The sequence below is a fragment of the Meleagris gallopavo genome, chromosome 12 (assembly GCF_905368555.1).
Source record: "Meleagris gallopavo chromosome 12, MGAL_WU_HG_1.1, whole genome shotgun sequence".
Taxonomy (NCBI): Eukaryota; Metazoa; Chordata; class Aves; order Galliformes; family Phasianidae; genus Meleagris; species Meleagris gallopavo.
In genome coordinates this window covers 17,383,392-17,399,762 of record NC_139415.1, presented here as the reverse complement: position 1 = coordinate 17,399,762, position 16,371 = coordinate 17,383,392, and the positions used below count along the sequence as shown (strand labels likewise).

The following is a 16,371-nucleotide window of genomic DNA, read 5'->3' as shown; positions in this document are numbered from 1 at the left end:
CAACACGTCTGGGTATCAGAATTTCTTTAGCCAAGATGTTAGATTCTTTCTGAACTCTTAAAGTGCCTTGGCAAAAGATACGCTGTGTCCTGAGCAGTTGCTGTGCATGAGGATAGTGGTGTCTTAGAATTAGAGGTTGGAAAAGACCTCGAAGATGATCAAGTTTAACCATCAACCCATCAGCACCATGCCTGCTAAACCATGTCCCTAAGTGCCATCTGATTAACAAACAAATTAGCAACACCTGATGAACAGTCTGGGCTGAAACTCTTCTTATGTTCCATGAGAAAATCTTGATACTAACTTCTACTGGTGTTGATATGATGAGAATAAATCTTTAGGGCTCCTCTGTGTTCATATCCTATGAGAAAACAATGCTGTCACATAAAAACAAGACTTATTTTTTTCCTCCAGCTAGGCATGAGACAACACACGTGAGACAACAGGGGAGCACGACGGGGTCTGGTGTGTTGTGCATCTCTACACACTTCTCCAGTGAAGAACAGCCTTTTCTTTTGTTTTTGGCATTAGGTTCCCAGCCAGCAGGAGGAGATGTCACCATCATTGCTGCTCCGGAGAACACCACGGTGGTGGCAGGGGAGAGCGTGGTGATGGAGTGCATGGCAGCTGCTGATCCCACCCCATTTGTCTCTTGGATACGGCAGGGTGAGTGCAAGGGATGGAAAGGAGCAGGAGGAACCTGGGCAATCATTTTCAAAACTTGTTAGAAGGCAAACAAATCAGTGGGACAAGATGAGGGCCTTTTACATTGCTGCCTAATGATGCAGGTGGAGTCATGGTGTAGGATGTCCTTAATAACTGGAATTATTGATTAAATTGGGAAGGTTACAAAGCACGCAATTCACATCCTATCTGTTTGGCCTGTGAAATATACAAAGTTTTGGTGTCTGGATGCCTTTGGATCTAAAGTAGTCATACGCAGTGTAGGAGCTTGAGCAGTAGTAAAGGTCGTGAGATGGGCTCCGGCCTGAGCCACTCCTCTGGTGACTCAGAGCTTAGTGGGGACTCTGTGGAATCTGCCATTGCCTTGGAGAAAGAACTTGTATTATCTTGGAGGATTATAAAACAGGATAAGATCTGTTAATCATTGGAGTAGCTGTGAGCTGGGAGTGTTGCTGGGAGGTTTTTGTTCTAAAATCCTACTGTGTTCAAATTAATGGCTTTCGTTTTTTTCTGGTTTTGTTTTCCCCATCATAATGGGAAGCTGAGAAGATGCTCAGTTCTCATTACAGGTGTACAAATGAGCCAGACTGGCATAGGTTACCCAGAGCTGACAGCCTGAGTCACAAGTGTCACTTCAGCAGTGTCGTATCATCCGATGCTTCAGAGGCTCTGACTGAGGCCATTTCCAGCTCAGGGATTGATTCTCTCCCAGAAAAGGCTCTCAGTTATTTTCACAAATCCGACTCATGATTTAAGACTCCTTTCCCCTGTAACCATTCACTGTGGTTGGTCTTCAGCCCAGACTTGTCCACAGGCAGTGATTTTTAGTGTACACAAATATTTCCTCTTCCCTTCAAAAAAGGAGCAAAAACAGTCTCACAGGACACAACTTGGGAAATCAAATCAGTGAGGATTACATGTTCTGGCAGCAATGTTTCTGTTTTATCCTGTGTGCTTCACAATTAGAAATTACCATTTTTCCCATGCTACACCATTTTTTGCAATACTGGATACTGCTGATGCTCAGAGTAGATATTATCAAAGCTAATTATTGCTATGATTTTTTTATTTTTTATTAATTGAGGGAAAGAAATGGGAAGGGAATTGCTGGATCAAGCCCTGGGCAACCTGATTTAGCTGTGCATGTCCCTGTTCATTGCAGGGGAGTTGGACTAGATGACCTTTAAAGGTCCCTTCCAACTCTAAGGATTCTACAATTCCTTGAACTGGCTGCTGAAGCAGTTCCTTGCATGCATTCAAGTGCTTTGCTATTTTCAAGTGTTTGCTTGTTCTCCTCTGCTTTCCAGCATAGACTCTTCAGATTGGAAGGGATGGGTTAATTGCAATAGCAATTCTGTGTTATGCAAGGAAGACAGGAGTAAGGAGCAGGCTGGGTTGCTGGAGGATTAGTCATGTAGGTAACACAGGATTCTATCTCCAAGTTGTCAGTTTGGCTCTTGCCAGCCCTGGTGGGGTCAGCTAATTGCTACCATCTGGGGTTGGATTTTCAGACTGCTCCTGTGCTAGTGGGGTGTGCTGATTCTCTCCTCCTGTGAGTGTGCAACCACTGAACTGTGAGGCCACCTGAAGCTCCATGAAATAAATGGAGGGGGCAGAGAATCCGATCACAGCTTTGTTCCCTGCTGATGGTGCTAAGTAGGCACAGCTGCTCTGATTCAGCTGAGTCTTTGAGGGCAGAGGAGTGATGTAGGTTTTGCTGCTTGAGACACCCATGTATCTGCAGCTGGAGAGGGACAAGAGGTAATGTTTGCAGATACTGTGTAAACTGGCAGGCTCTCTCAACTCAGTAACTCTTGCCAGAGCTGGCTTTGGGTTCTCGGTTGCCCAGCTGTGCCTCTCCTTGGCCATGCTGCGTTTGCCCAAACTCCAGCTCTTGGCTCAGGACACTTCCTTCTTCTCCACAAGCTGTCTTGCCTAAATTTGGGTTCACTTCCAGGACCTAGAAGATGGAAGAACCCCAAGTCATTAGCAGTTCAGTATTCTCTGACGTTTGCATTAACACAATGAGGAGAGATGTGCATTTGTGCATGGGAGTCAGCAAGGAGATCTGGCAGCTTTTCCAAAGAGTATGCTAGCATAGCATTCCCTCAAATGTGCTATTCCTAGAGGATCTCATTCCAGGCACACTCTTTGCACTACAGATTATTTTGATTTGAAACATGACTTTTTTGATTATTGCTAAACTAAACCTTGAGGCAATTTTGACTCGGGCTGACCTACGCTCAGTCATGCGCTGAGGAATGTTTCAGCACTAATATTCCTTTGGGCTGGGGTTTGGGATTTGGGGTCTCTGCTTAGAACTTCCTCCCGCATTTGTGCTTGTTTCTTCCTGCAGATGGAAAGCCTGTTTCCACAGATGTGATCGTGCTGGGTCGGACAAACCTCCTCATTCCTTCCAGCCAGCCCCATCACTCTGGAGTATACGTTTGCCGTGCTAACAAACCCCAGACCAGGCAGTTCGTTACAGCTGCGGCTGAGCTCCGGGTCCTGGGTGAGTGGAGAGCAGAGTAACTGCTGCAGGGAGAAATGCTGCCAGGTAGCCGTGGATTACCTGCTCTGGCATCCGGAGCTCTCCACGAGGTTGTTTGTGACCCCTGCTGGGGAAGAAGGGAGCCAGGTTAGAGTCAGAAGGCCCTGTGCTGGGATAGCTCTTGGGGTGAATGTAACCTTTTTAATTTGGGGTTTAGTTCCTTCTATTTACTGAACCGTTTTATGCCTTATTCCTGTTCTCCAGGGTTTCCCTGTGGAAATCTGTATCAGCAATTAACTTTCAGTATTGTGGAATCCAGGAGGGAGAACAGCCTAGGATCAGGGAATGCAGCGCATGATTGATACGGAATTTATTTTTCCTTTTGGATAGAATCTAAATTAAGCCTCTAGAGTCTGCCTGGCAAATCCTATCTTGTAAGCAAAGCTGCTACTGAATAAAACATAGCAGTGAGGGGGGAGGAGAAGGGATTTTCTCTGCTATCTTTCCCTCCTCCTTACTGCTTTAATTTGTCCTCTCTCCTCCCAGCTACGCCCAGCATCTCCCAGGCTCCTGAAACCATCTCGCGCACCCGAGCCAGCACGGCTCGATTCGTCTGCAAGGCGGAGGGCGAGCCAGCCCCCACCATTCACTGGCTGAAGAACGGCGAGGCCATCCTCTCCAATGGGCGAGTGAAGGTCCAGAGCAGCGGCAGCTTGGTGATCAATCAGATCGGGCTGGAAGATGCTGGCTACTACCAGTGCGTGGCTGAGAACAGCCTGGGCATGGCATGCGCCACTGCCAAGCTCTCCGTGATTGTGCGGGAGGGTTTGCCCAGTGCTCCCAAGAAAGTCTCAGCTGTTTCCCTCTCCAGCACCACAGTCTTAGTGTCCTGGGAGCGGCCAGAGTACAACAGCGAGCAGATCATTGGCTTCTCGTTACATTACCAGCGGGCTGTGGGTAGGTGTTACCTGCCTGTGCAACCAGGCAGTGGCTGCGGGGATGTGGTGATAAAGGATGAAGGTCTGTGTCCCCGGTTCTAGGCACAGAAGATCCTTCCAAAACCAACAGGAGACCCACCTTAGTATTGGGCCTTTTATAATGGCAGGAATTCCCCTGGGTCGTTGGACTGTGCTTAAGGCAAAGAACTGGATGTGTTAGTTTGGATAGTTCAAGCTGCTGTAGCTGGGTGATTGCAACGCCTCTTCCATCCACTCCCATACTCCCATTTCTCTTCCAACAAGGCTGGAAGAGCTTCAGTGCATCCAGATGCTTTGGAAACTACCCAAACTATCTCCTAAGTTGTGTTTTCTCCCCTTTCTGGAAGCAGTTGCAGTGGCAGCTAGACTCTTTTTCTGGGAACTAGGTTCTGTTACTGTAGAAACTAAGAAAAGCTAGAAAGTCTCTGCTTCCAACTCGTGGCACCTTGCGGTGTCCTGGCAGTTCACTGACCTGCTGATTGGTGTTTCCTTGACTCTAGGAACAGATAACGTGGAGTACCAGTTTGCTGTCAATAATGATACCACTGAACTACAAGTCAAGGACCTGGAACCCAACACCAACTATGTCTTCTATGTGGTCGCGTATTCTCAGCTTGGAGCCAGCCGGACTTCCTCTTCCATAATTGTTCAGACCTTGGAGGACGGTGCGTTGAATTAGATGGGTACTAGTGTCTAAAAGATATTCTTTCCTGTTTCATGGTGAGTATTGAAGATGATGTAGGGAATAGTATCAACTCCTGGAAGCCTACACCTATGTCCTATAGCTTTTTCTTGTAAATCCTTTGTAGAAATAAACAAACCCACCCTGATCTGATCATTGGCTTGGGTGATGGTGAGCATGAAAGTGACTTTGCTGACAATGGGACTTGTTGCATTCAGGTCCTCTGGACTTTCACTGACGTAATGTGGTATTGCTCCAAACTTGCTGCTAGGCCAGACATGATTTTAACTCAGAAGAAAGATGTCTATCACAATTTGTAGAGCTGGGAACAGGCTTGAAGTAGGGTCGCTTAAGAGTCAGTTTGTGTTGATTTTGCCATTTATCACGTAGCATTTCTTTGAGCAGTGAAGGCAGAGTGCCAGAAGGACTGCTGCCCGACAGAGAACATGTACAGCTCACAACAGACTGCAGGACAGAGACAGAAGCAATGTTTTTGGCAGACCTCATGCAAGCCCCTGCTATGCTGTGGGGTGCATTGTGTGCTTTAATACTTTTGATGTAGAGCACTGCATGGTCTCACACGTGTGTGTCTGAAGCTTGAAAAGCTGAGTTGAAAGCATGAAAGCTGCCTGCAGCACAGAGCTGTGATTCTCCAGGAGATGGGGATCACCAAGCTGAAGCCTGGTATCTTTAGTGTCAGTTAGTGTCTCTTTGATGCTCCATGGTACACCGCACAGGCAGATTAACCAGCCTGTTAACTTGCCTGGTTTGTAGTTAACGCAGGGTCACCTAGATGTGGCAACACAGTGTGATGTGGCCAGCAGGCTCTGAGCAGCCTGTTGAAGCTGTTGAGCAGCTCACCTTCCCTCCTCCTCAGAAAGCTCCTTCTGGTTCTCTGAGCTGTTGGAGATCTGTAGGATGTTGGATATCCCCCATGACAGCTTGTCACCAGCAGTTGTGCCAGGTAGTGGCCTCCAGCCAACTGAGATGTGTCAAGGTCCTGTCACTACCTTTGCTGACTTACTTTTGCATTTTCTCAGTTCCTAGTGCTGCTCCTCAGCTGTCCCTGTCAAGCATGACTCCTGGTGACATCCGTGTGACGTGGTTACCTCTTCCTCCGGAGCTGAGTAATGGCAAGATAACGAAGTACAAGATTGACTACTGCACTATCAAGGAAGGTAAGAAAAAAAGTGTGTTTGAAGGGAGGAAGGTTGTCTTTTGCTCTAGCAGCTTTAACAACATGTCTTGCTGAGGGGAAGAGGTACAAGACTGAAAATGGAGGGACCCATTTTTGCCAGCAGCAGAACAGCCCTCCCTTATCTGGGCTCTGCTGGTGGTGGTCACAGCAGTGCTGCTACAGTGCACTTCGGACTCCTCTGAGGTGCTTTTTTCTGTGGTTGTGGAGGAACCAGTGCCCACAGGATGGTGTGTGTTTATGCTGCCCCTGAATGCTTGCATAAACAGCCCTTTGGTGTGCTTTATATTTTGGGAGAAGAGCTTGGTACTAGCTGGGGAAGAAGGGTGAATGCATTTGCTTCCTTTAAAACCAAGACTACTCAATGATCTGTATGTAAGTATCCTGGTAAGGTTGTGTTGCTCTGTTGCTAAGTTTTATCTGGTTTTATATTGTCAGCCACTCTAAGAAGCCTTCAGCAGGGATGGTAACACTTCCATGTTCTGAATGCAGTTCTGATTCCATGTGTGCTTGCTTTGCAAATGTTTCTGGGTATTCACTTTTAAAATCATCAAAACTCTGCAGCTTCCACTTCCCAAGGTTATGCTTCTTTCTAAGAGAACAATGAGGAATGTGAAGTGCTGGACATGTTCCTGTGTGTTTATCTGAATTAGTAGTCTGCAGTGTGACTCCTAGCTCTTGTGTTTTTGTTTTGTTTTTATTTTTATTTTTTGCCTTGAGCCTGCATGCACCTCTGTGGGATCATAAAACCTTAGACATTTGCAGTCCAGAGTTCACACCCAGCAATATGCTGCTACATATCAGGACATCACTCTCAGCTGAGCTTAGGTCAAGTGCAGCTGAAAAGCAAGAGCTGTGCATCCACCAACAGTCGTGATGAATCCTAGCAAGACCCAGTAGTTGTTACAGCTAAAATCTCAGGTCACTCTCAGTTTAAATTTCCTGTTATGTTCCTTGTGAATTTGGGTAAGCTGAAAACAGAGCAGTCAAACCTCAATGTAGCATTGGTGAGGTTGTGAATTTTACAGAAGCAAGGCTGCTGGATGGTTCCTCTTCAAATTAAGGTGACGATTTAAGTACAGCGGTGAGTGCCATCAGTTCCCATCAGCTTGTGCTGACATTCTTCTCTTGTGTCAGCAGCAGCAAGGTTTCTGACAGCTGCCCCCAGGCAGGCTCAGTGGTGCTGAAGGCACTCTGCAGTTCTGAATGTGACAAAAGGGTTGTCAGTCAGGATATCAGCTTTGCCCAGTCTTCAGTTCTCAATTTTCCTGGTGGCAAGAGTGCATGTAGACCATGTGATTGTTGCTGGGTTTGTTTCTACACTTTGACTGGGAAAGCCCTTTTTCACTGGTGTCACCTTGGTTCCAGCAGATCAGGTTAACTCCATTGAAGTGGGTGGAAATGAGACACAAATCACTCTGTACTCGCTGCATCCCAACAAAGTGTACAAAGTGCGCATTGCAGCCAGCACCAGCGTGGGCTATGGGGCCCCGTCTGAGTGGACCCAGCATCGGACTCCTGACAGGGACAACCAGACACATGGTAGGAGGCTGGGTGTTGCTGGGGGTTGGGGACGCAGGGTGTTATTTCTCAGATTGGGAACTTGAGGCATAACCAGAAATGCTTGTGTTCATTAGGGAATACTCTTGGTTTTGATTAGAGCAGAACACCTGCCTCTGACTTTCTGTTGAGCAGCCCCTGAATGTCTTGGGTAGTGGGTCTTTCCTCCTTCTATGTGTAGCTGGTAGTGGAGATAAGTGACTGAACATTTTTTTTTCTTGTTCTTCTAGTTCCATTTGCACCAACAGAATTAAAAGTCCGAGCGAAGATGGAGTCTCTCCTGATTACATGGCAACCCCCAGCCAACCATGCCCAGATATCAGGCTACAAACTCTACTACCGGGAGGTGGGCCAGGAAGAGTCCAGTGATGAAAGCCCTCTGGATGGTGCTGAAGATGAGAGCTGGGACGTAGGACCCATAAAGCTAAAGAAGAAAGTGAAGCAGTATGAACTGACTCGACTAGGTGAGCTGGTTACACCCTAGCATAGGTATGGAAATCCAGGGTCTGACTTTCACGCTTGATGGCAGCCCCAGGATTCTCTCCTTGCCTACAGCTGTGTAGGTCCATGACAATATGAGCTGAGCACCTTCCTGAATTTGTTTCTAAGAGCACTCAAAATAATTTGTGGTCTGGACATTTTAGGACATATTCTAAGAAGAGTATAGAAGAAAGAAACAGATGAAACCCGATTGTATTTTTAAGTAAGGACTATACCAGTATACATAACATATACTAATGAAAGGATATGAATCAATTATTGTTCACTGCTACGTCAGTATGAGAGTGCTTGGATTAAAATCACTAGTTAGGACAGTGATCTCTTCTTGGCTATATATATTTCTAAGAATCTTCACAATTTCATGCTTTTTGAAATGTTTCTATGCTAGAATGCAGATAAGGGTTAATTCACAGCATGCTAATTTTGGGTCAGTATTCTCCTCCACCTCCCCTAAAGGAAAAGAGATAGGAGAGTGTCTGGCTGGAGAACAAGCCTGCATTGCAGTTAGGTTTACCTGCTGGGCTGACTGCCTTTGTTTTTTTCCCATAAGACATTATGTTTTAACATCTCATTGTACTAATTAATTGACTTGCTGATTGATACAGAATGGAGAATGAAAAGAATCACGGCAGATGAGTCCTTAAAGCAGTATTCTGCTTCTTAAGAGCTCTTCCATCACCCACTTCATGCTTCATCTGTGCCTGTTGCTGAAACCAAGGGGCGAGTGTCTAGCATATGTGTGATGCATGGTGTAAAGGTCAGCCTGCAGCACCTGGAAGAACAGCTTGTGTCATCACTGAGCGAGTTTCCAGCACTCCAGTCGTGCAGCAGCCATCCTGCCACAGAGAGTGTTAACAGTTACGAGTTTCTCTGAAGAATTTAGGTCTGTAATTATTGCACTGAGGAAACCACATGTGAACATCCTCACGTGCTGCTCAAACCACTGGCAAATCAGTGAGCAGAGGGACTCGGGAGTGGGCTGAATTGGTTCCAAATGCTCTGGCATGGCGATGCTGAGAAGGCTGCTTGTTCTTCTGTAATTACTTCCTTAAATTTGGGCATCCGTCAAGACCTAATGGTTTCCTTATGATTTGGCTGTTGTGTATCAGCTATCATTGTATCAGGAAGAAAGTCTTGAGTTTCTTCCATTCCTTCTGAATGATGTCCTCCTGCACGTGTACAGTACAGAAAGGGGTCAGAATCTGGCTGTGCTGTGAAAGACAGGGGTGTGGGCATGGAGCAGGGAGGAGGAGTGGTTGGGATTTTGAAGGGTTTAGGCACAGAGCTCCCCAGGGCAGGTGGTTATATCTGCTTTGGGGGTCCTGCAGGCGGAGCTGGTACCTGTCTCAGGACAGACTGGCAGACTTGACAGAGTTTACAATGTTGCATGTGACTGATGGGAAACAGCCAGAGGGGCTTCCTGGCACATCACATGGAATCACAGCAATGGAAACTTCTCTTAAGATCCCTCAGAGTACGAGGAAAAAAAAAGAGGTGGGAGGTGAGGGAGGGGGGTAAGAAGCAACACTATATCTCTTGATATCAGTGCAAGTTGCTGATGGTGCTGTCTGGTGAGAGGGAGATTTGCCCAGACTGGCCCTCAGGGGATGGGCTGCTGAAGAAGTGAGGTGGCTGAAATTGCAGGTTGAGACAAGAGCATGTTTCATTCTCTCTCCAATTGGTCTTGCTAATAAATTGGTGCCAGTTGTCTCCACCATCTTTTCTCTATCTTGCAAGTTTCCTTTTCCTCATCCTTCTTCCCCCCGGTATTTGGCTTCTTGATTTTGCTTATGTCCCAGCTCTCTCTATTTGAGCTGTCTGAAACAATGGAAGATATTTTCTCCTGTGCTCTTGTTAAACTCTGAAGGAAACCATATCTCCTTGGAGTGACATCACTAAGGTGTCTCTTTGTGTCTCCTCTGGGGAGATATGCTGAAATCCTGTCAGAGAGGTGGGCAGCTGTTCAAAGTTACAGAAGAAACACAGCAATTTCATGATCCCCTGAAACCCAAAGGAAGTTGTCCTGGATTGCCAGGGAAACTTATTGCTGAGAAGTTCTCGCCAGCTTCTGTGTTCTACAGTTAGTCTTTGTAATGGTGTGTTATGACCAGGGCCGTCACTGACTGAAAAATAAACAGTAAGCATCTGATGTGTCTTCCACATTACTGTGAAGGAAGAGTGCATTCCTCTGCAAGTGACTCCCCGGAGATCAGGGTGTTTTCCCACTCAGAGGAAGGTATGGCATCTGGCCTACATGAACACCTTGAAAAATTGAATGAAACGACATATTTAGCATATTGAATATATTACACAGTCATCCAGATTAGTGATTTGAAATGATCTGGACTAGATTATTCTGCTTATATTTAATGTATGATGGAATGTAGTGAAATACATCTGTTTTCATGCTGCCTACTAGCTTCTTGACAGCTTGATAGAGCTTTATGTCTGCCAGTTCTAAGAGCTTGAGCATCTGGGCCTGTGTATAAAAATTGAAGCCAAACCTCTGACTGAGAAGCCCAAAATACCCCTGTTTGCAGAATATGAAGTGCTTGATCATGTAGCAGAGCTGCTCTGGCTTCGTGTGTAACTGTCTGCTGTATTGATCCTACACAAGGATGGAGACAGGACTTCTCCTTCCCTTCACTTCATTCCCTCCTAGGAGCTGCCCACAGCTGCATCACATCTGCTTGCTCTTCCTCTTCATTTTGGATCTCATCATCTGTGATGAGCTCGTGTCCCAGTAAAGCCCAGCCAAATGCTCAAGCTGGCAGGAGATGGGCTGTGGGTTCTTGGTTCCATCAAGTCTATGGTCCCAACTGTTTAAAAGGCGAGTCCCTTTTGGCCTTTTCCTCTTTGTGTGGGTTTGGAGTGTTTTCCTGTGAGTTTGAAATGCAGATCAGATTGCTTTGGAGGCAGACAGAACTCTGTTTGCTTTTGAGATTCTTTCAGGGAGAAAAATGTGGCTGAACTGTTTTTATATTCTGAGCGTGAACATGTGTTGTGGAGCAGTGAGAGCCTTTGGTAATTGGTACCATTAGCCTCTGGGAGCATAATGAGTGCAGTAATAACAAAATTGGCATCAGTAAGAAGGGGTTTGTTCTGCGTATGTTGTCTGGCAAAGGGAGCAGTGATCCATCAGGGCAGGGAACGAACGGGCACGTCCCAAATTAACAAACTTCATTAGCACGCTTCAGCTAAAGATAGTCCAGAGTGCTCTTTCTGAGCTCCTTGATGGGCTGAAGGGAGGAGCTGCTGACTGTCATTTGAGAATTTTGGATGCCCCAGTCTGTTTTCTCAATCGAATGTCTCCATGAAAAAAATCCTTTGATGTTGCTTGGCACGGCAAAGTGACTTCAGTGATGGGCGGCTTAAGGACTTCCAGAGAGCAAGTTCCTCCCAGCAGTGAGTAAATCAGGACTGTAGAAACAAGAGGTGCATTTTGAAGAGACGAAAGGATGTTCTTACTCCAAGAATAAGCAATACAGCACATCCACTCCCATGGAGACTTTGTTAGATTAAAGGGGAGAAAAATCAGGAGATCCTGAGATGATGTGCTACAGGCTGTGACACTGGTTAGCCCCCTTGGTGGCTGCAGAAAGTCAATTTGCTGCTGATCACTTCTGTGAAAAGGGAATGGAGAGCTTGGGAGTGGCTGTGATAATACATGCTCCAGTTGTGAGACAGTATTTGAGTGCAAAAAGCCTCTAAGAGGAAGTGTGTCCTGATTTGTTTTAGCAAATTCAGCTCCATCAGAGCTGCTTTCTTGAGTCAGATTTAAGAAAACATGTCTAAATGAGGAGGGCTGCTGACAAACATAACCCTGGTTAAACCCTGACTGATTTTTTTTCTAGCTCCTGGGAAGCTCTATGAGGTGAAGCTGGTGGCATTCAATAAGCACGAAGATGGGTATGCAGCAGTTTGGAAGGGCAAAACAGAAAAGGCGCCTGCAACAGCAGTAGGTGAGGAATGCTCTGCTTGTTGACTGTCTCTTCTGTTTGGCATGTGGCTTCAAAAGAGTTACAGAAGAAGGACTTCAAGAGGAACATTAGCAAAACAAGAGAGGACCCTACATAAAGGAATTCCCTTGGACAGTCATTGCAGTTGCATTGGAGGAGTTGTCCTGAGAAGGAGAGGAAAGAGCAAATTACCCCCTTTCTCATTAGAATTGTTTTTGTGCAGAGTTGAATAGCCTTCGTGGTCTCTCTCTGGCCCCGCTAGTGGCTCAGGGCTGGTCATAGAAATGCCAGGTATGCCTGTAAACATTAAAGAACATGAGTGAGCAGGATACCGCTTTTCTCACAGCATTACATAGAAATTAAAAGCTCCGAGGACCCAGACTCCATTTGTAGCTCTGCCAGTCTGTTGTGGGATGTTCAAAGAGCCTGTGCTCCTCCTTATCTGATGTGAATCTGTTGAGTAGGTGCCCTTGAGGCTGACTTCCTGTGCACCACAATAGGACAGTGCCAGCAAGGCGTGTGGATCTTCAGTGGGATTTTTTCACACATAAAGAAAAACATGGATGGGCTGCATACACAGACAGGTTAAGCATGATAATGCTGAGGCACCTTTTTTTGCAGGCTTCACAACCTTGGTGTATTTTTTCCCCTGTTTTGTGTCCATGTCCCTTTCAGGAAGGGACAGTACCTTACTGTCATTTACGTTCCCACATCTCTTTTCTCTTTACATCTTTTCTCTTTACATCTTGCACCACCATAGATCCCCCTGTGCAGAAGGGTCCTCCGCTGCCTCCAGTCCAAGTCTATGCAGAGTCTAACAGCTCAACTTCTATATGGCTCAGATGGAAGAAACCTGACTTCACCACTGTCAAGATTGTCAACTACACCGTGCGCTTCAGCCCTTGGGGCCTGAAAAATGCCTCTCTTGTTACGTACTACACAAGGTAAGGGGAATGCTGAGGATTCACCTGCCATGTATTACTCATATCAGGAATAAACACAAGGAGGGAGGAAACTGCAGGGAAGTCACAGTGCTGAGCAAAATCTCAGATGTTTGAAATGCTGGAAATGTCTGCTTTGGTCATAGATACAGTCAGAGCTGCTGAAATGTTGCTCTGGAACTTCCACAGTGGGGATTTATCCGTTCATTTGGTAAAGGTACTGAGGTGGCCCTTCATACCATCTGATATTCACGGTCTCGTGAATGCCTCCTTTTTTGGCAGCTCGGATGAAGACATTCTCATTAGTGGGTTGAAGCCCTACACTAGATACGAGTTTGCTGTGCAGTCCAATGGTGTTGGTATTGATGGGCCCTTTGGCAGCGTGGTGGAGCGATTCACCCTTCCTGACCGTGAGTATTTATGGAAATTGAATCCTTCCCTTTCCTGGATTTCTGTTGAAGTACACATAGAGCCTTAGGGGAGATGGAGATAAAAGAAAGGAGAATGTGTGTATGCTCATTCTCCTAAAGATGATCAGCACTGTACAACCTCAAATTGAGCAGTATCAGCACTGTTGTGTTTCCCTTGGGTGTTTGGCCACAGTGTTTGGCCACAAGTCCTGCCCTGTGCTGGGCTCAGAAGACTTCCCTCTGCACTCTCCACAGCTTGTTGGGATGAGATACCTTCTCATCTGGGTCACACCTCATTTTATGCAAACAAAGAGCATTCAAATGCTCTGCTCCTTATTTCTACTGTTCACACTGGGTCTCTGCTTGCATCTACCAGGTCCCTCGACCCCTCCATCTGACCTGCGGCTGCACCCCCTCAACCCCTATGCAGTCCAGGTGCACTGGTGTCCCCCTGCTGAGCCCAACGGCATCATCGTGGAGTACCTCATCCTGTACAATGCCAACAACACGCAGCCTGATGAAATGTGGACCTTGCTGACACGAGAAGGTGAGCCATCCTGAGGTACTGGCACACAAACACTTAACTAAATACCAGAATTCCGCTGCTGCTTTGCTACAGCTATATGAATATGCTTGGAACTGCACATTTTGAACCTCTTTTGGCTTGGTTTTTGATCAGGAAATATCTTCAGCACTGAGGTGCATGGCCTGGAAAGTGATACCAGATACTTCTTCAAGATGGGAGCAAAGACGGTCGTGGGATCTGGTCCCTACTCAAACGTGAAGGATGTGCACACCCTCCGGGAGAAGCTGTCTGGTATGAATTTCCCCTTAGTCCCAGAGCAGGACACGAGTTGCACGTGTCGTTAGCAGTAGCATTTCTCTTTTTGCCAGTGAATTGCCTGACGTCACTGCAGAATGTGGGATGTGATTGTGGGATAGGTCAGTGAAGAGGATCACAGCAGTCCTCAGAGATGCATCTCTGTAGGCCCCAAGTGGCTGCAGAACCCATCCAACAATGGAACTTGATCTCCTTCCTCTGTCTCAGCCCTGTGGAAAATCACATGCCATCTGCATCTCGCTGCCTTTATTAGGCCTGTGTAGCATGAAATTAATGAATGTGCATATATGCCAGTTTGCTTTTAGGTGTTCTAAACTGTCACTGCCAAGTCTCTTTTCCTTTGTGTATATAGAAGCATCGCCCATTGGTTTTAGTGAAGCTGATGCTTCTCTGAACACAGGATACTTTGTGCCTTCCTTCTACTAACAGCTGAAATGATGCATCAACTGTCTTTCCCCTGCTAGATGTTCTGGATATCCACTCTGTCACGGGAATCATTGTGGGAGTCTGCCTGGGGCTGCTCTGCATACTCTTCTGCATGTGTGCCAGCTTCCGCAACAGCAAGCAGAGGTAGGTGTCACTCAGATCCCAGGGGGTAAAGGAGACAAAACGCGCTGTGAGCTTCCCTCTGTTCAGATGGGCTGTTTGGGATGCAGTGAATGACATCAGTTAATGTAAAGACTGAGTCACAGGGCTAGCAAGCTAAGGAGCATACTTAGTGTAATCTCACTGATTTATTTTCTCAGTATTTTCTATTGTTAGAGTAATAGATTTTTGCAGTGGAAAAAATTTCAAGAAAAGAGAAAGAACACTATTTGCCAAATTATTACCTGTGTGCCCGGGCAGGTTTTGTTTCTGAGGTTGGGCAACTCTAGGGATGTTTGAAAAGGATATGTTAGCTTTCTCTTGAGAAGATGTTGAAAGATTTCCAGTGACAAACAGGTTGGTTTCAGTAGGATTGGACTCAGCCTAAAGCCTCCTGCTATTCCAGGGATCTGAATTCAGCCATGAACTTTTGGAAAGACCTTGGTAGGAAACCAGCTTGGTGCTTGAGAAGGGCTTTGGGCTGGTAAGGGATGACAGGACTAGGAGTGAGCAACTTCTTCAGAGTGTCAGGGCTGGGCTTGGGTCTAGTTGCTTCTGCAGGGGCAGGCTGAGCGGACTGGGCTGGATTGCTGTGTCTTGCAGTCTTGTGGCTGTTTGGGGCAGAGGAATGTGAGGATGATTGGAGATGTCAGCTCCTGCTTGTTTTTCCTCAGGGAGGCTCTGCCAGGCCTGGATTCCCAAGCAACTGGCAACCATACTTACTACCATCGGGGCAGGCAAGGGGTGGCAGCTCCCTGTGCTACCTCGGACACACATGAGCTGGAGTCCCTCATGTCCCCACTGCCAGAGGATGCACCTGTGCCTCTAGGAGACATCACGGAACTGACAGAAGTGCACAGCCTCATCCACACGAGCCTCCCTGAAGACACTGTCCATGGGAAGAGGAAGGTAATGACTTGTACGTGTGCGATGGCTCCCACCCCAGGCAGGAGCCTCCATTTGGTGTTCTGCTGCTGGGAAGTCCAGATCTGATTCTGTCTTAGCTCTGCAAAGTGCCAGTAGATACTGCTGCAATTAGGGTGAGAGGTGCTTTGACCACATGCACTGTGTTTACTGGCATACCCTTGAAGATGTACAAGAAGTAAAACCCTTTTATTTTTGTGAACTCTTTATTTTGGAGAAGTCTTTTCCTGCCGTTCTTGGTTTGCCTGACATTGTGTTGCCTTTCACTCCTCCCTGCCCATTTCCTCTTTCAAGCTTGTCTGAAACATTTCATTCCATTAGGGAACCTTTAATTGGCCTAATTTAGTTAATCTGTTTATGTCTCTCTTTGTAACCCAGGGAGAGCATGTAAAGTAATTAGGAGGTTCAGTAAAACAAATGCATTGTGAACACATGGGATTTCATGTTTGCATTGACGATATGCCTGCATGTCACAGGAGGATACCTGGCGAACCTGTGCTTGTTGCTAGCAGTGAAGCAGCTATGGCCTTTTGGAAATGAGAAATTTCCAGCTGCTGTTAATAGTCCTGTGCACTGAAGCCGTGCTCATGGCCATCCGCAGGTGTTGTGTTGGATCAGTGC

At 46.6% G+C, this 16,371-nt stretch overlaps 1 protein-coding gene across 3 annotated transcripts in view; it reads left to right on the top strand.

The window, feature by feature from the left end:
- The window catches only part of IGDCC4 (immunoglobulin superfamily DCC subclass member 4), a 79,594-nt gene that overhangs the window by 51,524 nt on the left and 11,699 nt on the right, over nucleotides 1–16,371 (top strand). For 2 of the 3 annotated variants that reach the window (XM_010717579.4, XM_010717582.4), the window contains exons 5-18: nucleotides 532–666; nucleotides 3,041–3,196; nucleotides 3,722–4,132; nucleotides 4,653–4,817; nucleotides 5,875–6,012; nucleotides 7,398–7,571; nucleotides 7,820–8,053; nucleotides 11,945–12,052; nucleotides 12,810–12,993; nucleotides 13,273–13,400; nucleotides 13,777–13,947; nucleotides 14,080–14,217; nucleotides 14,706–14,811; nucleotides 15,501–15,735. In XM_010717579.4, the coding sequence (XP_010715881.2) occupies nucleotides 532–666; nucleotides 3,041–3,196; nucleotides 3,722–4,132; nucleotides 4,653–4,817; nucleotides 5,875–6,012; nucleotides 7,398–7,571; nucleotides 7,820–8,053; nucleotides 11,945–12,052; nucleotides 12,810–12,993; nucleotides 13,273–13,400; nucleotides 13,777–13,947; nucleotides 14,080–14,217; nucleotides 14,706–14,811; nucleotides 15,501–15,735 (2,483 nt within the window). The remainder of the gene's footprint in view (nucleotides 1–531; nucleotides 667–3,040; nucleotides 3,197–3,721; nucleotides 4,133–4,652; nucleotides 4,818–5,874; nucleotides 6,013–7,397; nucleotides 7,572–7,819; nucleotides 8,054–11,944; nucleotides 12,053–12,809; nucleotides 12,994–13,272; nucleotides 13,401–13,776; nucleotides 13,948–14,079; nucleotides 14,218–14,705; nucleotides 14,812–15,500; nucleotides 15,736–16,371) is intronic. The other variant, XM_010717580.4, reaches the window with a different exon arrangement.